Source organism: Strigops habroptila, chromosome 11, assembly GCF_004027225.2.
Source record: "Strigops habroptila isolate Jane chromosome 11, bStrHab1.2.pri, whole genome shotgun sequence".
NCBI lineage: Eukaryota > Metazoa > Chordata > Aves > Psittaciformes > Psittacidae > Strigops > Strigops habroptila.
In genome coordinates, this window is record NC_046360.1 from 6,831,117 (window position 1) to 6,854,345 (window position 23,229).

At 43.1% G+C, this 23,229-nt stretch overlaps 1 protein-coding gene across 1 annotated transcript in view; it reads right to left on the minus strand.

The window, feature by feature from the left end:
* The window catches only part of GALNT9 (polypeptide N-acetylgalactosaminyltransferase 9), a 148,074-nt gene extending 129,595 nt beyond the window's left edge, over positions 1-18,479 (minus strand). The window contains exon 1 of the mRNA XM_030501646.1: positions 17,845-18,479. Within this exon, the coding sequence (XP_030357506.1) occupies positions 17,845-18,085 (241 nt within the window). The 5' untranslated portion in view covers positions 18,086-18,479. The remainder of the gene's footprint in view (positions 1-17,844) is intronic.
* Between the last annotated feature and the right edge of the window lie 4,750 nt (positions 18,480-23,229).

Genomic DNA, 23,229 nt, shown 5'->3' on the forward strand with positions numbered 1-23,229 from the left:
TCCATCTTGGAATCAAAATGCTTACAAATCAACAATTTATGGCAGTTTTTGAAGCTACAACAGATAAAGAAAGTTACTATGCTGAGTCCTCCTAATTGGTGAGGTAAATTGGCAGCCACATCTATAGCAGAATCCATTAGAGGATGTGCCACAAATAAGGTCTGATTCTCTCCTGTTCACAGAGAAATGGAAAGAGTCCACAGTGCTGAGAATTGTACTTGGTTTTGAAGTGCCTTACTATTGTTCAGGGAAATGCTGAGCCTGGATTTGGTTTTGGCTCTTGAGAAGAAAGTGTTTGCTCTAGAAATTCATAAAAGAAAGCCTATTTAGAAATGAAAGACACAATGTTGCATGGATAGCTTATAACATACAATTAATCAGGGATTTATCAGGGAAAAATAAAAAGAATTAGGTATCTTACTTACGGATAAAGTAAATCAAAGGATGAGATAGTTTTGTGAAAGAAAGGAGAAATGAAGATAAATAGCAATTGTCAATAAATTTGAGAAAATAAAGATGTAATGTTAGGGAAAAAATATTGGCACAATGTTTTATTTAAAAGCGGTAATAAAAACATTGCTTGCTTTGATTTCTGCCCATTCTGGTTTATTGTTGATATAAAGATAAATTGACTCAGACTTCCAGAAGCGGGAAAAGCTACGATCCACTGTTACAGGCACTTTAAACCGCAGCACTGCTATAATACCTGATGCATTATTAACAAGATTGGCTTCATTGCATGTTGGTATTTTTATGAATTGACTGTGACCTACGGGTAGTTTAGGCTCTGACAAAATCACTGCAAGACACAGTGGCTTTGTTTGACAAAGGCAGGGTGCATTTGGTAACGACATGCTACTTTGATCCACCTACAGAGCCTGTTTAAAGCTATCACACACAGAATTCACATCATATACAAGACAATGGCCAAGTTTTTGACTGTGGATCAGACGTCTTCAATTTGCCTTCCTCATACTGCTGACTGCAACAGTGCTTATCTGGTTTCCACCATGGCAATGTAAAAAGAAATTCAGGTTTTCAGAGACTTAATTTTTCTTCATGCTTTCCTTTACTTTATGCAGAAATTAAATGAAAGAATGAATGTTTCTGTCCCCTGATGTGTCTCAGGTTTGTACTTATGACTACATTATGAGATGTTAAATTACATAGTAGAAAGGAATGAAGACAGTGACAGAAGGTGCCTTTATACAGGAGAAGATTCTTCAGTGAAGAAACAGGTACAAATTAGAATTTGAATTTCAGAAAACCGAGGTCTGAGTTTACAGTTTGGACTCATCACTCCTCAAGGACATAAAGCAGGCGTGCAATCCAGTCACGCTTAAGCTTCAGGCCAGACCCACGTTTCCTGTAAGCAGACAGAGCTTTCCAGCACCAAATGGTCCCAGAGGAATCCTACTGTGCCATGAGGAGCATCTGATGGGATGAGCAGCAGGACATGCTTCACGCTGCCTAGCAAAGAGCAGGATCATTTTTCTGCTCCTCACGTAATTTAATTATCCAGTCACTACTGAAAGGCAATGAGACAAGCTAGTGGGACCCAAGTCTGCCATTTTAGGGAGCTGAAAATAAAGGAGGCTCTCCTGCAGTATTGGTGTAGTGTCAGGGAAAATTCATGCTACTGTAGTTATTAACTGAGGTGAGCAGGAAAGCAGAGAAAAGATGCTTGCGTTAACATACTGGTAATTAGTGGAGCAAACAGAGGAATCCAATGTGAAGATCTGATCTGGTTCCTTTAAAAGCTAAGAACTGTATTTTCATGTTTGTGTTTAAATGAGTAAAAATTCCTTTTGTCACCAATATGATTTTTAGCCTGGTTTGCTAAGAAAAGAAGAGTTTGTAAGATTATGCTGCCTGCACTGGTCTATCAGTCTGCTTCCCTCTCTCATACCCTCCCCTCACCTCTGCTCGTTAGACTTTGAGGACTGTGTCTAATTTCAGCCAAGGCTTGGCAGACAGTCAGAGGTCTCCCAAAATTCCATTTCTGCCAATGTCACAGAAGTTGACATCTGGGAAGAAAATGGCATTAAAATATTCCTACTGAGCAAAGAGGTTCAGTGAAAGATCAAATACAAGGGACTTGCTGGAGCTATTAGAGACCACCTAAGAATTCACCTTTAGGATACCAACCCACAGGAAAGTCGGCTTTCTTGCTTTTGCTACTCAAGTAACTAAACGCTTCTTTTTAGGATTAATTGTGGTAACTACTGGATGTCTATGTCTGTTGGATATCTGGCTGTTATTTATATCATTGATCAACAATATCACAAGGAAAGACGCTGCACAGATTAGTCTGGGCTTGGATCAGTTAAACAGAGGACACAGATAAGGAAAAGAGATGAAAAGAACAGAGAGATGAGCTGGCACCCCAGCTGGAGAGCAAAGGAAAGGCACACCTGGAAATGAAGCCCAGGTCTCCTAAGCCCAGGTCTTGTATTTCAGCAAGTTTAAGTATTTTCTCTAAACCTGGCACTTAGGCTGCTCCTCCTGCCCCCAGTTCATGTGAGCTTACACATTGATTCTTGTCAGATGTTAGCGGCAATGATGAGAACAGGTTAAATGATAGAGCAACATGCTTTTTGGTCACAGATTAGGGGATTCCTAATGAAATAATGAGGTGTGTCTGTGGCCCCATTTAAAACTACTTTCTCCATAAAGATACCATGTTAAAGAAAATTCACATGGAAATGCCTGGCTCACTAAATTAGCACTTCTCTTAGGAAGGGAGAGACACCGAGGTGAGGCACCATGGCAGCGGGACACATCACTCCATGCAATCTGCCTGTTTCCCCTAGCCATTGTTAAAAACTTAATCCTTCTGATTGATAATACTAGGGGTGCTTTTCCCTCCCTACCTTTGAAAGGAATAGAAATTGAAGTATGATCCTAAATCCAAACAGCATCATCAGCAGAGTATCAGACAAAACCTTCTTGTTTGTTTGGGGATTTTTTTAACAGGGAATTTGTCAGTTGAGTATCTGTCAAAACACTTTCAAAAATAATCAACCTCTAGTTTCACAACCATATGCTGAGACACTCATATCTAGCACAGAGAAGCCACAGGCATACGGTATCACCCATCAAACAGATTAGAGGCATGTTCTTTCATTTCAGGGGCACAGCCAAAAGATCATATGATGCCTTTTTCTAAAGTAAATTCATATCCAGAAATATCCAGTTTTGTTTTCTGATAGCACAGTGTACAGAGGATATCTCAGCCTACCATAACACAGAGCATTGCCTAGTCACGTCTAATTGGTGTTGATCCCGCACTAGCTGTCCTGTCCTTTGGGCCTGATTCTGATCTTGCTACTACAGTGTAAGTAGGCCGTATAAGAGACAGTTTTCATCACTTGAAATTCTGGTCCAGAACAATTACCAATGATTGACATTAACCTGAATTGTCAAACTGAACTGTGTTACAGGCTTTACCAGAATAAGCTGTTGCACATTGTGCTGCAGTGGGGAACTCCACCTCTCCTTAGGGCTAGAGCACTCCTAGCATGGCTCATGCACAGACCCTGATCCCAGTTCACTAATCCCATGTTTACTTCATCGACTATAAACAACTTTAGCAAAAATAATTCTACAAAGTATTTCACTGTCTCATTCTTCCACAATCTCCACTGTGTCTGTAAGACAGCAGTTATTTGTGCTCCAGCTTCTTGTCAGTATGATTAAAGGCTGAAAGATGCCTGAACAAGTAGTCCTGTACCATATGCAAAAATCTCTCTGCAATGATCAACGCCTTCTCCGAGGGCTGCACCATTCAGCCCGTGTCCATTGGCATGCTGGGCTGCACCACCCCAGCTTCAAAGTTAGGACATGCCTTTGTTCTCTCATGAATATTTCTCTTCATTCCCACATATCTTCTGTTCACACTTCTCACTGTGCAAGGAAGACTTAAAAATCTCACTCTGTGAACTTTTTAATGTGTGACAGGAAGAGGGAGACAAAGAACCCAGTTATTAAGCAGATCAGGTTCAGAATGAATCCCAAAAGATCTTAATTCCCTGACCTCATCGAAGAGGGCTCCCTGCAGCCTGGCTTAGAGTTTTGCAGGCCTGAAATGGGAATACGGCTGTGAGTATGGGAACCACACCAAGCTGCCACTTCCAGAAAACAGAAGGTTTTACATATAACCCCACGGGACATGAGCATTATAAAAGCCACTTCCATTCCAGAATTAACTTTCTGTTGAATGAAAATGCATTGAGCCAGATGGATCTATTTCAGGAGGAGGATGAGGCTGGCACAGATCTAAAATCAAAGATTATTGGGTTTGTGTATTCCAAGCTGGAGTAGCTGGGAGCAAAGATTTCAGTGCTGGTGCTGACGTGTTGAGGTCTACACCTAAAGGAGCATCCCAGGAAGGATACATCGAGGGAGTCTGCCAAATGTTAAACTGAAGAAAGATGGGAAATTTATAATTAAAACCTATAAATCTATCTACAAACACAAGACATTCTTCAAATACAGCTAGAAATGCTGCAACTTGTAACACATGCAAAAGATGATTAAAAAGTGAGAGAAAAGACTGGGCACCAGGAAGAAATAAGCAACCAGGTTCCAGTGGAGCACTTGGCTGCCTTCATCCCTGTGATGGTGCTGGAAGACAGAAGCCTAAATCCAAAGACTGGATTCTGGGGATTCTCCATGTGACACAGAAATTATGTAACACAACTACCAAAGAAAGTGGTTTCCAAACTCAAGCTTAACACAGGCTAACACCTAAACCATGCATTTTTCCAAGCCAAACTCCCTCATTGCTTTGTGTAAGTTGTAAACATCAATTATTTCAGCAGTTAGGCAGCTTAGCATTAGTTTAATAACCTGATCAGCTCACTCTTACCTCATACTCCACTCCCATCTGTTACACGGAGCCACATACAATCTATCATGTTTTAGGATTAACAGCTCTGTGCAGCAAGATCTGGCTTTCCTATTAGAGATGTGAACAGCACCTCATCCCTGCTCTGCACCCCTGGTCCAGTGCTTGCAACACATGACCATGTACGCTTCCTTGGCCAGCTGACACCAGCACAATGGGGAGCTGCATCTTCCATCAGCAGTTTGTGCTTGTGGCACCAATGGGATTGAGTTTCACAGACACAAGATTTTGCAGCTATCAGTAACCTCATTTTACACATGCCTGGATGACTAGAAATCTGCCTTACAAGGAACCTATACAGCAACTGCAAATTTTAATCCTGAGGAAGACTAACCTTTGGGTTATACAACGCTATGTCAATTGGGGATATTTTTAGTCTTATCACTGCCTCCAGTTCAGTATGCACAAGAAAGAATACCACCAATCTTTTCTACCACACAAGGCTTGCTTGAAAATGAGTTAATGTAACAAAAAATGCATTTTTATTTACAAAAGCTTCACATCCTAAAGGCATATGAAAGCTGCAGAAAAAAACTCAATTTCTAAAAGGGCAGTAAGGCCCTGTTGCCAAAGAAAATACAAAACCAGCATAAAGAATCCAAATGCAAAACAAGCAATTAACCCTATCACCCCACCAAAAATGCAAGAAACAAAATGAGAAGGAAACTTCTCTAGAATTGCAGGAGAGGCCTTCCCAAGCTGTCATGGTGGATACCTCCCAAGAAAAATGAGCTCCTGTGCAACAAAGCCCCTTTTGCACTGTGAGTGGTATGGCAGTACCTTGGCTAGGATACTGCTTTGTGGGAAACAGGAACTGGAGACTTGGTGTGATCTTGCTCAAGTTCCAGTTTTTGATGCATTCCAGCACCACACTGAGGATAACTCCTAGGTGCTAGCATCTGGAGTCCAAGCTAAGTGTTTGCAGGAAGGACCTGCTCTCCCTCCAGAGAGAGACTGAACCTTTGACTGAGGCTCAGGATGGGGCTCATTTGAGAGAGCACCATGAAAACATTTGCCCACATAAGACCCACAGCTCTAAAGAATGCAGCAAAGGTCCTATTATTCACCTGAAGGAATGGGAAAATTATATGATCCACCTTTTGGTTTTATTTTTCAAATGATATATTAGTGGTTAAAGCATTCAGCTAGGATGCAGGTAATCGATACGCATGTAATTGCATATGCACACTAAAAATACTTATTCAATCAAATCTGGAAGAAAAAGCTAGTTTTGGATCCCAGTTAGATTCCTAGAGTTAGGCACCAACTTGCCCACCGCTGTGAAACTGAGATGAAAATTCTTATAGGCAGAAGCAGATCTCAAAGGCGGAAAGTGAAGGGCTCCCACCATGCAGGCACTGGCTGAGGGATGGGGAGCTGTGTCCACGGCACCACTGGCAGTAGGTGAGGCAAGACTCAATGACATGGCACCACTTGCTGCTGGTGGTGTCCAGCAGCATGTGGAACAGACATGGTGTGAGAAGGGGATTCAGTTTTGTTCTGTGGTAGGTAGATGGTACTGTGCAGTGTTGTGGAAACAGATAAATCAATCTCTGAACAAAGCTTGCTCAGATATCAGGAGCAAGAGAGACACAATAAGGCAGCTAATGTGACCTCTTGGTCTGTGTACTTCTTTTTGCAAACAACACAGAAGCAACTGAAGATTCCAGTAGCAAGGAATAGAAATTTCGTGTTTCAAAGGTAAAAACACAAAGCTCACCAGATCTATACTAGAAGTGAGAAACATTCCAAAACCTTCAAGGAGGAAGGATCCTGTTCTCTACCATACTAAAGTAGTATAGGGACACAGCATGAATTCATCCTTTATACTACATATACATCATCATAACTAGCCAATATACTGTTTGTCTTGTGGCAGAAGTACCTTCACTTGGCCAAATTTGCTAGTGGAATTACTGAGCTGGTACTACTGGCTATGCTGATGCTTCTGGGTCAATAGCATGGATGAATTTAGGCAACTGACTTCAACAGAACTAAGTGCGTAGGTGAGCTGAGGAGAACTTGGATCATTGCTGCAGGCATAAAAACCTATTTGAGCAAGTTTCCCTGTCCAACCAGCAATATCTGTCACTGTCCACACAACGCCCTGCTGACAGCAGAACAGGGGTTGGCAGGATCTGTGGTTTGCTTCAAAAGCAAGTATTGGATTTGTACTTGACTTTGATTCCCGACTAAATATGGCTGCTGACTGTATCTCAGACATGATTTTTAACAGTTCTGCCCAGGAACAAAAACTAGTCACACACTGGTAATCCAACAGAGACTAGCTCTGTGCTTCACAAGTCTATGAAGTCTGATAGAGGATACTATCTCTGCATAGTCTAACACAGCCCTATGTGAACCTCAGTACCAGTATATTTTAAGAACTTCACAGAAGAGAGATACCTGGCAGGATCCATTTCCTTTCCTGATCAGTTTATCAGACATTAAAGCCTGGTTGGGAAACTTTTTATACTGCCTGTACCAAGTGGTGGTTCAAATGCAGCTCTAGCAAACCCAGTTGAGTCATGCTTTACAAAGTGTGAGAGACCCTTTACACTAGAGAGTACATATTCTCATGAGTGCGCCAGTAAAGTCAACTGGATTGCCTGTATAAGTAGTTCTGAAACCTAACTAAAAAGTAGATAATCGAGTTCCACATCTGCCTTTACCTACATAGATTCAGATTTTCTCCTTTCCCTCCTGCCACAGCTGATTGCCTGAAGAGTGGAAAGCAGTGGTTTGTACAGCTCCTCTTGGAGCAGAGTCCAGTGATACACAGGCAGCAAAGGCCTTTATATCAACAGCTTCTTTCCACAGACATGTCTTGGCCTTGCAGAGAGGAAGGAGGCATCAGTGATCTGTTGAGGGATAGCATGGCTTTTGCCAGTGCTATACCATGTTGCAGTGGCTATTGCACCCGAGGGAGACACCGGCATCACAGCAGCCTCTTAGGCATCTGCCGTAACATTTAGCCCAGGAGATTAAGATTGCAGCAAATGCACTGAAGAATCCCAGAGGCCCAACGTGCTCCTTTGTATTTCCATCCACTGATTTGGGGTTATTTAGATGTAATTTCCAAATGATGCTGTGAAATAGGCAACCCTCTCCTGTAGTATACAGGCATCAAATACCTCTGCCTGCCGGAACCATTTTTAAGTAACAGTGCTCAGAGAAGCTCTTTCAAAAACCTTTTCCTTGGTGTAGTTTTCTTAATCACTGCCCATTCTCCCAGGATGACATGCAAATTACAGCTAAAGTGTTAATAGCATAAATCAGACTGTGGTGGCAAGTGAAAGGGCTTCTAGAGAACAGCACCATAGGAGGTGGTGGAAGGCTTAGAATATTCAGAAATCTACATTCTCACCTTTTCTAAACATGTTTTGCTCATTTACTTAGACATCTCTTCAGCCCCTCAGAAAACTATGCATCCACATTGCTCATGCTGACAAAGCAGAATCAGTCTATTGTGTACCCTGCAGCTGCCCTCAGACTCTCCTCCAAAGCCAGTAATCAAGGACATACTTGGAAAAACTATATGTATATCAGGCCTTTTGCAATTTGTTAAAGATTCCAAGAACTGGCCCTTTTCTACTGCATTGTTTCACTAGGGACTCCCCGAGCTGAGCACACAAAACAATTCACAGTCCAAGGCTCATCCTTGAGAATGGATCACTTGGAACAACATGAGTCAGCAGTGCGCGCTTGCAGTCCAGAAAGCCAACCGTATCCTGGGCTGCATCAAAAGAAGCGTGACCAGCAGGTCAAAGGAGGTGATCCTGCCCCTCTACTCTGCTCTCATGAGACCTCACTTGGAGTACTGCGTACAGTTCTGGTGTCCTCAACATAAAAAGGACATGGAACTATTGGAGCAAGTCCAGAGAAGGGCCATGAGGATGGTATGAGGGCTGGAGCACCTCCCATATGAAGACAGGCTGAGAGAGTTGGGGCTGTTCAGCCTGGAGAAGAGAAGGCTGCATGGAGCCCTCATAGCAGCCTTCCAGTATCTGAAGGGGGCCTACAAGGATGCTGGGTGGGACTCCTCCTTAGGGACTGTAGTGGTAGGACAAGGGGTAATGGCTTCAAACTTAAACAAGGGAAGTTTAGATCAGATATAAGGAAGAAGTGCTTTACTGTGAGGGTGGTGAGGCACTGGAATGGGTTGCCCAAGGAAGTTGTCAATGCTCCATCCCTGGCAGTGTTCAAGGCCAGGTTGGACAGAGCCTTGGGCGACATGTTTTAGTGCGAGGTGTCCCTGCGCATGGCAGGGGGGTTGGAACTAGATGATCTTAAGGTCCCTTCCAACCCTAACTATTCTATAATTCTATGATTCTAAGTCACCCAAGTAAAATAAAGGAAGAGGCAGGCAGCCACATCTGCTTCCCAGGACAGCTTTGCAAGCTGGGCAGAATGCACAGAAAGTCACTTAGCCTGATGGCAAACAGCAAGTGGGTTTACCTTATCCTGAGGACATCCATTTCTTTCTCTTCCTACAAGACCAAAAACTTGTGTATAGATATTGAAGCGAGCCCTCTCAACACACATTTCAGCAAAATTCTATGATTCTATGACATAAAAAGCATAATAAAACAGGCACAATTATTCAGAAATGAAATGGCCTCACAAATGCAGTAAGAGGACTTGGAAAGTGGTAAGAGCCCTGCTCTGGATGTTCCACTGGGTTTCCCACAGAAAGTGGTGCTGCACTGTCTTTCTGCATGCAGCAATGAGTCCAAGCTAGCTAAACAAGGTGAAGTAAAAACCTAGTGCAAAGAACCACAGAATCACAAAGGCCACTTCCCTCACCTTGGAGGAGAATGGCAAACAAAGAGATAAGAAAGCAGAACTCGGTTCCAAAATACCACTTCCTTGGACATTTACAGACTTGCATATACTCACAGACCTCACTCCATTTATCTACACCAGATCAGAGGTGAAGCCAGCTGGTGAAGCTCAATTTGAAGAAAGGACCATTCTGCCACAGATAGTAAACCCATCCTCAATTCTCTCTGTTTTAGATGAACTCTGGCTCGATGGCCGCACGCAAAGAGTTGTGGTAAATGGCTCGATGTCCAGTTGGAAACCTGTAACGAGTGGTGTCCCTCAGGGATCGGTGTTGGGACCGGTCCTGTTCAACATCTTTGTCGGCGACATGGACAGTGGGATTGAGTGCGCCCTCAGCAAGTTTGCCGACGACACCAAGCTGTGTGGTTCGGTTGATACACTGGAGGGAAGGGATGCCATCCAGAGGGACCTTGACACGCTTGTGAGGTGGGCCGATGCCAACCTTATGAAGTTTAACCAAGCCAAGTGTAAGGTCCTACACCTGGGTCAGGGCAATCCCAGGCACTGCTACAGGTTGGGTGAAGAGATTCAGAGCAGCCCTGCGGAGAAGGACTTGGGCATGTTGGTTGACGAGAAGCTTAACATGAGCGGGCAGTGTGCGCTTGCAGCCCAGAAAGCCAACCGTATCCTGGGCTGCATCAAAAGAAGCGTGACCAGCAGGTCAAAGGAGGTGATCCTGCCCCTCTGCTCTCGTGAGACCTCACTTGGAGTACTGCGTACAGTTCTGGTGTCCTCAACATAAAAAGGACATGAAGCTGTTGGAGCGAGTCCAGAGGAGGGCTACGAGGATGATAAGAGGGCTGGAGCACCTCCCGTATGAAGACAGGCTGAGAGAGTTGGGGCTGTTCAGCCTGGAGAAGAGAAGGCTGCATGGAGCCCTCATAGCAGCCTTCCAGTATCTGAAGGGGGTCTGTAAGGATGCTGGGGAGGGACTCTTCCTTAGGGACTGTAGTGGTAGAACAAAGGGTAATGGCTTCAAACTTAAACAGGGGAAGTTTAGATTAGATATAAGGAAGAAGTTCTTTACAGTGAGGGTGGTGAAGCACTGGAATGGGTTGCCCAGGGAGGTTGTGGATGCTCCATCCCTGGCGGTGTTCAAGGCCAGGTTGGACAGAGCCTTGGACCACATGGTTTAGTGCAAGGTGTCCCTGCCCATGGCAGGGGGGTTGGAACTAGATGATCTTAAGGTCCTTTCCAACCCTTACTATTCTATGATTCTATGAACTCTTGTTGATGCAAATTAAGTCCCTTTCCTACTGCTTCAGAGTTCAAAAAACAAAGGCATACAGAAGAAAAGGCATACAGAAGAAAAGTCATACAGATTATCCATGCCACACTCTTGTACACTACTAGTGTAGATATTGTGGGCAATGAAAGAGGACAGGAGAGAAATTAGAGGTAAGCTGACACTGAAAAGATGCAGCCTGCCAAGCTTTGAAGCTATCTTCCTCGGGTGAAATTCCATACTCTTCAGTGTACCGGAGAGTTTGCAAATAAGAACTCGAAAGCCTAAGCAGATTAAACTGAGATATGAATTACAGAAGCAAGATTGTCACCTTCATTCCCACCAGTACTACCACGCATTTAAACTCAAGTAACCCCAGCTAAATGAGGGGACCTGAGACCAAGATGCATCATTCTTCTCCCTGATTTCTCCCTTCTGTTCCATAAGTCAAGAATATCTTAGTTCAGGAGAGGCAAGGAGATGGCCTTGCTGTAGGTAACTTTTACACTCTTTTCATGTCCTACAGGACTTGTAGAGTAACCAGCAAGCACCAGTTGCACTGTAGCTTGTCTCCGAAACTGCCTGTGAAACCTGGATATTCCACAACACCTGAAAAGATAAACACTATAGGGTAGAAAGAAAATTTTTAATCTGTTTGCATCTGCCATGCTGTCCTTGAAATGGGTTTTGCCTCCACCTACAAGGCTTTCAGATATTCACAGCCATTTCCACAGCATCATAGCTATGGCTTTTCAGAAAAGAGTCACATACACAAGTCATACACATCCAATTAGCACTTGGCTGCTTTAGCTCTGTGCTCTCAGGAGAAGATAACTTTGGGTCAGTGGGAGGATCTCTGTCTGGCTTTCTTTCTCAGAAGCTAAACTTCTCTTATTTCAGAGGACAGTTTTGATCAATAGGACTACAACAAGGTTGGAAGCTGTTCTGCTGTCACTGGCTTTCTTCCTTCCTTCCTGTTAACCAAAACATCACAGGCTCTTTTTCTTTCTCCTTTTTTTTTTCCCTTTCAGTTTTGGTAGTTTAAACTAAATGATGGAAATGACTACCAGTGAAACCCCAAAAATAACAACAATAATAAATAAATATGCCAAGTATACCGAGAAAGACCGAACACCCATTAGTAAGGTTAGAGAAGGGCATTAAGAATAGGAAGATTTGTTAAACATGACTCATTTCTTTTCCTTCCTTTCATAAATCTTATTATTTCCTTGGAGGACAGCCATGCACTCAGTGGCTGGAACTGCATTCCTAAGTGATGCTCCTGTTTTAACTGCTACCTGCCTTTACTTACTAAAAACATCAAATACATAACAAACACAACACACAAAACCACCCTTCACACCTCCTGCTATGAAGGGTATTAAGTTAAAGCCAGGTTTTCTAATTCTCTGAACCTATGCAGTAGTTATAGATGTGCAAGAACCCCACTGCAGCTCTTCACTAGAAAGATGACAGGCCCGTATTTGCTTTTTCAACTTCAGCTACATCTATAAATAAATGGAAAGAAACTGAACTGCAATACCTCCTAAAAGGCAACAAACGCAACATCAGTCAACGATTTTCTTTCCACCTCTGTAAACATTGCTTTTAATCCTATATAGTACAAAACGATTCAAGTTCTATACAAATAAATGAGTCAATGATAAAATTACCACACGATTTTTCTGTCAAAATAAGCTTTCTTCCCAGCTACAAACGCAAAAAAGCAGAAACATTACGTAAAAAAAAATAGTTACCAGTATATGAAACATAGAGTACAGGGAGAGACTTTAAAATCACTGCTGTGCTGCTGCAATGGAGATGTATTTTTGTTATTTGTCAATATTTTGAAGAGTTGAATGCAGTTTTGCCTGTTTTACAAGAGCGATTTGCCCTCTTCTTTCTACCAAATCTTTAGACCTTTTCTCCCTACAGTGTCTAAACAGAGTAATACTATTTCAAACATTACCTTATATTTTTATAGGGGCTATCCAAATATCGACTCATGATATTTTCTTCTCTTATTTTGGGAGAATAAAATCTTGGCCTTCCTGAAAACGCTAATGATGAGTTTTCTCGGCTACATAAACCAAGTCTAACACAGCCAATGTGTAGTGGAAATTGGTCTTTTGGACTTGACCATCATTTTGTAGTACCTCCAGGTCAGGCCTGTGACAATGGTTACTTACCTAAGCTTGAGTAACTGGCCCAGAACAATCAAAAATACTTGTTATACACCGTGTGGTAAACAAAGAAACTGGTGAGGCACTGGAGCAGGTTGCCCAAAGAAGTATTAAATGCTCCATCCCTGGCAGTGTTCAAGGCCAGGCTGGACAGAGCCTTGGGTGACATGGTCTAGGGTGAGGCATCCCTGCTCATGGCAGGGGGTTGGAACTAGATGATCTTAAGGTCCTTTCCAACCCAAACCATTCTATGATTCTATGGCAAGGAAAGCACATGGCTGAGAATGGTCCCCACACGTTAAGTTGACACTTTTGGAGATAATTATGTGCTAATGTTGTCAGATGTATGTTAGCACCAGACCATGAAAAAATTAAACAGAAATAGTTCTAATGTGAGAATCTGCATGTGGGTATGAGATGGTGCAGTTTCAGTAATTCAAGGCTGGCAGTCACGCTGACTCTTCACCCATGCACATGTGGTTTATCTCTCTTCTCTGCTAAGGAATTACTCTTGAACTAGAAGTTGCCAGCTGTAAAAGCATCTCTTTGACAAATCTGATGTGGACATTCTCAGGACTCCTTTGCAGCCTGTTGCCAACCCTTATTTTTGATATGGAAATTTGGAACTATTCTCAACCGGTCCCAAGCCTGTGAAGAATAAACTGTCCTTTTAAAAACACTACTGTAGCTTTTAAGTATGCAGATTGCCAGGTTGAATTTTAAATGCAATCACTTTGCTTCCAGTACACTCTAAAAATCAGGAGTCACCGTCTGCATGAATCGGTCCTGTGCACCTAGGACCTGCTATTTCCAGCATTTTAAGCCAGTGTGCTGAAATTATGTGAATTGTCCACTTTTTTCCCCAGCCTCCTCCATGAAATGCGTATGTAATATAAAATACATTTATCATACTGGAAATTCCCAAAGAGAGCAAAATCAAATTATGATGTGCAAAGAATGATAATCTGTCAAATTCAAGGAAATACTCCAAACTTATCCCTCCACGTCTGCAATAGAGCAGGTCAAAGAGGTCTAATGTAGAAGACATGGGTAGGAAGACACGGTGTGAGCATACATAATGAGAAGATGAAAATTCTCTTAATCTTTGCACACTGAATGAAATCTAATTACATGCTGTATTGATTGTTGTGTATTACTGGAAAGAGACAGTGAAAAGGGAAAAAGGCAATTACAGTGAAATTGTAGTCTGACCCTTCAATTCCTTTTGGCATGAAAGGTTATGCTCTACTTGGGGCATCAAAAATTCTTTATCCTCTATGGTAAATCATTAGCAACACACTCAGATGCAAAACTGGTTAGAGGAAAAATTTAGCCAATTATATCTTTTTCATTTGTTCCCCTTTACAAAAAAAAAAAAAAACAGAGGCAAAGGAAGAAAATACCAAGATGTTACCATTATGCCATTTCATGAATTGCTACTAGGTCTGTCTGGCATTAGTTCTGTGCTGACTGACAATAAATCATACTCATCAATAGAAATGTCATAGTAAGAAGGAAAAAATAGAGAGATTGATGAACTAGATCCGAAATAACTCAGTTTTTGAAATGTTATGCTCAAAGTCAAATATTAAGAGATAATAGAAGGTTTCACCAAGGAAATTCCATTGACGTGTTTCATTGCTTTCCCTTCTCTTTGCATGCTCCATTCGCTTACTTCCACCCCAACCCGCAGCAGCTGAGAGAACAGAAAGCTTTCAGAAACACTATTTTTCTAAGTTGATAGAAAACCAAAGCATGAGCCAACTGAAAACTATTGTTTGGGTGCATGTCTGCACTGCTCTGCAGGGAATCATGGCAATTCTCATTCATTCTATTCTAAAAAGTTCTTGTTGTGCCAAAGACAATTGCAAGGACCAACTTCCTACTGACTTTCACGCGTGGCCTCTGCGTCCTGCTTGCAACTCCACAGGCATCTTGTGCACAGTTTTTATTCAGCCTGAGAAGTTAATGAGTTCTCTAGTGATCAGGTTTGGGTTACCTCTTGATACACTTGTATCATTACTGCTTGTGTTTTATTTTCCTGGCAGAAAGTACACTTTCAAATAACATTTCTGTGATTTCATGCAAACAAATAAGTGTGATGGAAACAAAATTCTGTATAGCTGCAGGGCTGGTCTCTCACAGAAATGTCTTTCTATTGCCCTGGATCTTCAACAGAGTCCCTAGGAAATCCAGTTAAGGTCTTACCAGTTTAGGACTAATACAAATAGAAGAAAAAAATGGAATAAAAGAACACTGAGACTTTATTACCAAAAATATAAGTTACTTAAATAGGTGACTCTAAATTCACTGAGCTCAAAATAGAAAGAAGCAAAAGGAGCAAATTGAAATCCTGATCTGGACAGACCTATTGTAACCACAACACTGAGCTGGACTCAAAACTTGTAGGAGTTCTGGGTATGCAAGGAATTCATATTCCTTATGAATTAAAATCTATCTACCCATGTCTGTCTGACCCACTTCATGAAAAGGTAGCATCCAAAAAGGCCTCAGAGGACTCTCTAACCTTGTGGTAAAACAGTATTCAGGATAATGTCTGAGAAACCTTGCTCGACATGCGAACACTGCTGCACAGCCCCGGAGCAGAGAGAGTGTTTCTGTAATACCAGTCTTTCTGTGAGACACGGTAGAGCATCATCACAGAAAGGCTCCCCGGAATCTCAATGCTGCCAGAGCAGCAGTATGCCCATACTTATGCCCATTAATGGCATAAGTAATGAGTCATGATATTAGAAATGGAATACCAGTGAGCTAAACCCAAACACAGATGCTTGATGCTGATTTCAGTTACAGTGATGCAACTCTGATCATTTCAGTGGAGCACTTTCTAAGTTTTTTTGACTTTTCAGTTTTATTGCCGCAAGATGAAGGAAGAAAATAAAGACAGTGACAAGTATCATTTCACAATGATGAAATAATTCATCTGTGTGAATGTACCACTGTGAAATAAAAACCCCCAACTGTGTCAGGGAGAAATTGAGGGGAAATGAATAGGAAATCTGAATAGCTCAGCTTGAAAAACTTTCTCTATTTTCCTATGTAAGAACTTTCAAGAAGAAACTGCCTGCAGTGTTTATTATGACCTGAAGCAGCAACATAACATTTGACTGTGCAGTTCTATATCCAACAAATCAAACTAAAGAAGAAGAAAAAAGTCCCCAAAACAGAGGTATACTTTACAGAGAACATCCTGTTCACTGTGCAGCCACAGTCATTATGAGCAATGGGCTCCTGCTGATTCTCTGAGAGATGCTACGCTGAGATGAACCCAGAACAGGTAAATGCTAACCAAGCCTCACCTGTGAACACCATAAAGATCCAATCAATTCATAGCTGAGCTACGATGTATATAGCTCGAGAACTGATCTAATTTACTTTGGGAACTCCATGACTTCGTGGAATTTAGAAGGAGGATTTCCTTCTTAAATCCTACATTCTTCAAAACTGCTGCAAAATATGGTTAGGAAACACAGCTGTTGACACTTTCCCTCTAATGCATGACTGTATTTTTGTGACTGACACCCACACTCCACATTCCCCTTCTCTCTTCCCTGTTTATATAGAGGAGTGCATAAGGGGATGCCTGTTCTGTAATACTCTGTGGCAGACTGCGTATTACCATAACAGTCGAACCTACTTAGATTTATACATTCATTCAGAAAGTAGTAATAGGAAAGACACTTTATCCTAACCCTCCCATTTGTCTGCATTTTGAGACTTACAGTAGCCTTTGTTAAATCAATGTTACGAGTAAGGTTTTCCCAAGCAGCCTACAAGCCCATTTGGTATACTGAAACATATTTACACTGCAAGTTTTATTTGGTGCTAGACACTAAATGTTACATTTACATTATAATTTCATGTAAAAGTTCACTCCCTCAGCCTCCTCATGTCCAATACGCTGATGTATTTAATCACATACTTATTTCTTTGACGTTCCACATTTAAACCTTTACAAATCTATGCAAATACAAACGCACTTGTTTTAAAAAATTAGTTTCTATATGAAAGGTTAGTTGTTCTAAGCAACTTTTATGGCTTAGCCTGTTCTAACTGGGTTTTTTGCTTACCTACCAAGATTTTTCAAGGCTGGTGAATTAGAACAGGATGTCATAATAAAAACAAGTGGTGGATGCTTCCCCTCCTCACCAAAGATAATATCAAATTCAAATGGCAGTCATTAAGGAAACATATGGGTGCTATGTTTAAATAGACCATTAAAAGTACACAGCATAAGAACTCAGCAGAATGTTTTTAAAGTAGTTCTGAGACCAAGTAAATGACTTCCAGCTATAACCTAACAGCGTACTTGTATACAAACACCATGCAGAGTTAATATATCCAGGCAAACTGTAAAACCTGGTACAGTTGGTAAGAACTTCCACCAACCCTTAAATCCGTGAACTCTGCAGCCTCTTTAACTTCGTACCAACTGAGGAAGTCAATAGGTACACTTCAGACCAAGAGTTGGGGGGGGCTCAACAAATCCCTCCAGCAAAACCCTGCAGCCACTTCATTTTCAGCCCTTCAGCAGTGGGGTTAGTGTGCATGGTGCCCGGGCTTCCCTCCTCGCTTTGGGAGCTCTTCCCCAGTCTGCAGCAGCCTCCTAGGACACAGAGCACCCCGGGACTGGTGCTGCATCCCCTCCCAGCCCTCCATACCATTTAGCTGGTTGTAGACCACTTCCTCCAGGTGGTCCAGACGCTGCAGGATGGACTCCCTGTCGGCCAGGCTGCCCACCTTGGCACCGCGGCTCCTGGCCCGGCGGTCCGCGCTCCGGACGATCTGCACCAGCTCCTGGGAGCGGTCCTGGATCCTGCAGTAGACGGAGAAGAGGATGATGCCCACGAAGACCAAGATGTTCACCGTCAACAAAGTTTTGATTTTCCGTGCCACCGCCATGGGAGCCGCCGGCGCGGTAGCGGGGGGCACATCAAGGCGCGGCGGCCAGCGGCCCCGCGGCCACCCTGCGACGGGGCGCGCCCCGGCGCGCGGGGCGGCGCGGAGGGGCGCGGAGCGGAGCTGTCCTTCAGCACCGCCGCGCCGCTCCCCGCCCGGCGCCCGCCTTCGCCCCGCGGGGCCCGCGCCGCGGCGGGCTGCGCGGCATGGAGCGGGGGGGGCCGAGCTCTGCTGCCTCCCGAGCCGCCGCCGCCTCTCCTCCTCCGGCCGCTCCCGCTCGCCCGCCCTCGCTCTCCGCCGCCCCAAACGCAGAGCGCCGGTGCGGAGTGACGTGCTCCGGGGGATCTCATCTACATGCACACGGTGGAGCCGCCGTGCCGCGCCGCCCCGCCCGCGGCTCCCCGCCCCGCATCCCGGCCTGCGGGGGCCCTGCCGCGCCGCCCCGGCACTCCCCGCTGCATTTCAGCACGACGGAGCGGTGAAGGAACCAGGGGAGTTGCGTGCTTCTCTCCCACGGAAGACACTAGTGGCCATTTTCTTTTCGTTACCCACTTAGCGAACCCTCGTCCTGCCCAGCCATCACCACAGGCAGCTCCTGACCATGCACAGGACAACGGTTGTCCTTGTCCATAAGTACCCCGGAGTTGGGGTGATGCCCCACCTGCCTCACTACTGGAAACAACCTGAAACAAGTTCACTTGCTCCCAGCAAGAGGGAGAGCTGTTAGCACGTGGTGTACAACATTGGCTAGTGGTCCTACTGCAAGTGATATGGCTGGGATCATGAGAAAGAGAAGTTCTTGCCAAGCATACACATAATGATAGAATCACAGAATCTTTTGAGTTAGAAGAGACCTTTGAAGGTCATCTAGTCCAATCACCCTGCAATGAGCAGGGACATCTTCAACTAGATCAGGTTGCTCAGGGCCCCATCTAACCTGACCTTGAATGTTTCCAGGGATGGGACATCTACCACCTCTCTGGCAACCTGTGCCAGTGTTTTACTACCTTCAGCATAAAAAATTTCTTCCTTATGCATAGTCTAAATCTCCCCTCTTCCAGTCTAAAACCATTACCCCTTGTCCTAATGCAAAAGGACCTACGAAAAAGTTTGTTTCCAGCTTTCTTGCTGGCCCCTTTAGGCACTGGAAGCTGCTCTAAGGTCTCCCCAGAGCCTTCTGGCTAAACAAGCCCAGCTCTCAACCTGTCTCCATAGCAGAGCTGCTCCAGCCCTCAGAGTATCTCCGTGGCTACCTTTGGACACACTCCCAACAGGTCCATGTCCTTCGCATCATGGAATCATACACAGGTGGAGAAAAGCAGCCTAGGCCCTTACTCTGAACTACACATGCAGTGACTGCTGAAGAATTAGCATGATCTCTAAGCTTGATACCTATGCATATTAAATAAACCCTTTCAGATAGCAGCTTCTCCATTCATGTTCACAGGGAATTCCTTTCCATACCATCTCAGTCACAGGGTTGCACACCACAATATAATCCTGGTCGTGGGATTTCCGCGCCGCACCCCCCCCCCCCCCCCAATCCTTTCATCCTTCCTGCTTGATTTCAGAAGCTGCCAAGCTCAAATTCCAGCAAAAGTTCCGACCTCCCTGAATTGATTGTAACTTGGCATGGTCTGCTCGGGATTTCTGAGGTATAAACTCTCCATGGCTCTCCTACTTCCGACCCTCCTGTTGTTCACCTTCTGCAAGGCACCTGACTTTGTTCCAGGGCACATGTGTTGCTGTCTTAGAGGGATTCTTCCCTTGTCTTCTGGGGATCACTAATGAAACCTGTGTTGAGGAATCAGCAGCGCAGAACGAGCCTAGAACTGGAGTTTCACCATAATTTAATTTATCCCTGGCAAAAGATGCCACAGGTTTCTGTGGTGTCATCTCTTACAAACAGGTATAACTCTATAGGAATACATGCAGGATTTGGTTACTTCCTACAGTATTGTTCTATTCTTAAACACAAATGCTGTCTAGATGCAGGGACAGATGATCTTTCAGTGGGGCAGTAGTAAAACTCTCAGTCAGTTCAGCAGAAGCAGCTCAGAACCTGCAATTTTCCAGTGTTTTGATTATTTTAGTAGTATTCTTATTGCAAGTCTGTCATAGCATTACTTTTCCTAGAAAATACCATTTTGGTTTAAGAAAATGTACTGAACTAATGCTCAAGTGTAGCTTATTACATGTCTCCACAGCATTTAATATATTATAGCAACACCTGCTGGTCTTGATATGGTTAAGAATCTGTTAGATCAGTATTTCCATTACAAACTCCAAGTTCAGAAGCTGGCCATAAGAATTCAGTTTGGATTCTGCCACACAAGTTTGTAGTTTGTCCCAAGAGTTGCAAAACACCTTCAACTACCTCAAAGAGTTTACCAAGTTTTGATGAGGGGGTTTTTGCACTACTGCAGTTTTCAATGGGCTCTTTCAAAGACATGATTTCATCCATGATTGACTTAGGTCAAACAGCTGCTTCCTTTTGCTAAGTGAATGTTCTTAAATGGTCAGCTTAAAATAGCCTATAGTGTGTACAGAAGAACATGAAAATTTGCTTACATAGCTGAAACCTTACCTAACACCATTCCCATAACAGCTAGCTCTTTTAGATCACTGCTCATTCAGAGATTTCAAAGCAAGTTACAAAAGATATACTATTAGAGCTGCCTGAAGGATGGCAGTAGTGGGTATGGAAAAATTTCAAGGTCAGAAAATGTATTTTCTTTTTGCATTGGAATGAAAAGCTTTGCATTTTCACACAAACAGCATTGAGCTGAAGCAACTGTTTCATGCCCAAAAAGAGTCAAGTTCCAATTTTTCTTCCCTCTGAAAGGCTTCTATTGCCAAATGAAAGCTAGATCAAAATCAATATATGCAACATCTGGATTTCAGGGAAAATGTTTTTGTTGAAGCCATACCAATCAACTTAAGCTGCCAGCCCATCTTACAAATGGCAACAGGGGAAGGCATTGGTAACTTGTTCCAAATCAATGAACAAACCAGCAGCAATGCTGGCATCCCACTCCAAATCACAAATCCAGTTCCTCTCTCTTGCTATCACTCTCACTATTACTCTTTTACTGATTTTACACACACTTCTCTTGTTCTCACTCATACCATCCAAGATGGATTAGGAAGCCGCTATAAAGAAACACCAAGATACTGTGTATTCAAATGACAGTCTATACTTGGTCACATTCTTTACATCTCTCTGCTATCACTGTGCTCACCCAGAATAAACACCTGGATAAAGGACAGCTGGCTGAGGCTGAAGATGATGTTAAGCAGCCAGAGGTGAAGACTCTAAAAACAGTCAGCACTCTAAATTAGCCATCTGTCATAGGCATCTCCACTAATGTAGTAAAGATGGTTTATCGCCTTGGGGCACTTCTGGCTGCTACTGGACTGTCAAATAGCTAAGGCTGCAATGATAACAGCAGGATAAAACCCAAACCTTGCTATTGTCTGTGGTTCTCCTTGAAATTGTGGTTGGTCTTGTACAATGTTGATCTTGCAACAGTTTTCTTTGCTTTTGTTGACTCTTGTTAACTGCGGAACACTCCAACTTGGCACAAAGATATTGACATAGAAGAAAGCTTCCATTGCTTCTGCATTTACAAGCCTGTTCTGCTTTGCTACTGAGGTCAGAGACAGTAAATTTCACTTCAAACAACACTGAACAAAAAGATTTTGAAAAGAACCTTTAGAAAAGCATCAATCTTACAGCCATTATCTGCAGAGCTCATCGCGTAACTAGTCAAGGCAAGAGACTTCAAGTCAACTTGACCCTAATTCATTCAGAGCTATTAACCTCAGCCAGTACAAAGGAACTAGATTTTACTGAAAGCTGTAGACTGTGCAGCAACTGAATATCACCAAGATACCCATCATCATCTGGACATTCCCTAAGTTCAGGCTTTCCCCAGAAGTGGTCAGAAAAAGTTATAAGAAGAGGCCATGGCAGACCTACAAAGTACCATCCTATAGCAGAACGCTTTGAATCGCCATGGCCTCTGTTGTACAGTCCCAGGTATGGTGGGCACATACTCAGATAAATCAATATAGGTTTCAGTATTTTATGAAATATTTTCTATTGAATTTCATTTTAATGTTCCTAGAAGTAGATGAAGGAATTAGCTTGCTGATAAAACAAGTAAGTAGGATTTTACTTTTGGAGAGAGGTGAGAAGAGGCAAGGGTGACTGAAAAGTTGCCAGTAAGTTCTTTGAATTTTAAAAAGCTTAGATTGGGAAAACTACTGAATTCAAGTTAATAACCACAAAATCATTCCCAACCACTTTTCCAACAGGACACAAGATTGACTTACCATATCTAAAGAGACATACCCTTCTGATCATTCTACTGCAAGATACAAGACATTTGCAAGAATGAATAACGTGTAGAAGGGAGGACTTTGATGTCTAAGTCTTTGAACAGTAGCTTTAAAGAGAGAAAAAAAAACCCCAAACAGACAAAATATTATGATCTGCAATTGTAGACTCCAGCTGCAGCTATTTGCACTCTGACATCACCTACCCTTTTCCTAATGAAATCCTAAGTGCATTTACTAGCCCATCACTTGAGATAGCCTAATATTTTTCTACTTTAAATAGTACTTTTTTTATAAGAGAACAGCAACAAAACCGGACAAAGTGTAAGATCTCTGTTAAATCGCGCAGACATACAGAACTGAGGCCCTCATCCTGTTGCAAAGCAGTATTGCAGCCCATCAAAAATTTGTGCAAGTTAGTATTTGCGCAGCCCCTTTTTCAGAGTCTGCTGGGGCTATGCAAGAGGAGATTTGAACAAACACCATGTTTGCACGAAGTTGCATGAAGATTTCTGCACAAGTAGCTAGCAAGTTAGGAGAGAAATAAATAAGGAAGACTCAAGTGCCTCATACTTGAGCTGTTTCCAACCAGCCTCTTATCTTTTCAGCTGCAGGTTCGGAGAAGATGGCAAGCCAGTAATTACAGTGGCACAAGAAGGCCAATAGCTAAATCATTCCTCTTGCAGCAAGACGCTGCCAGGTCCCTAAGGCTTCAAACTGCTACTCTGCTCCTGCTGATGTAGAGGCTTTGGAGCACATTCCTGGTTGACCAAATGCCTGTTATTTCTAGCATAGCAGTGCTGTGG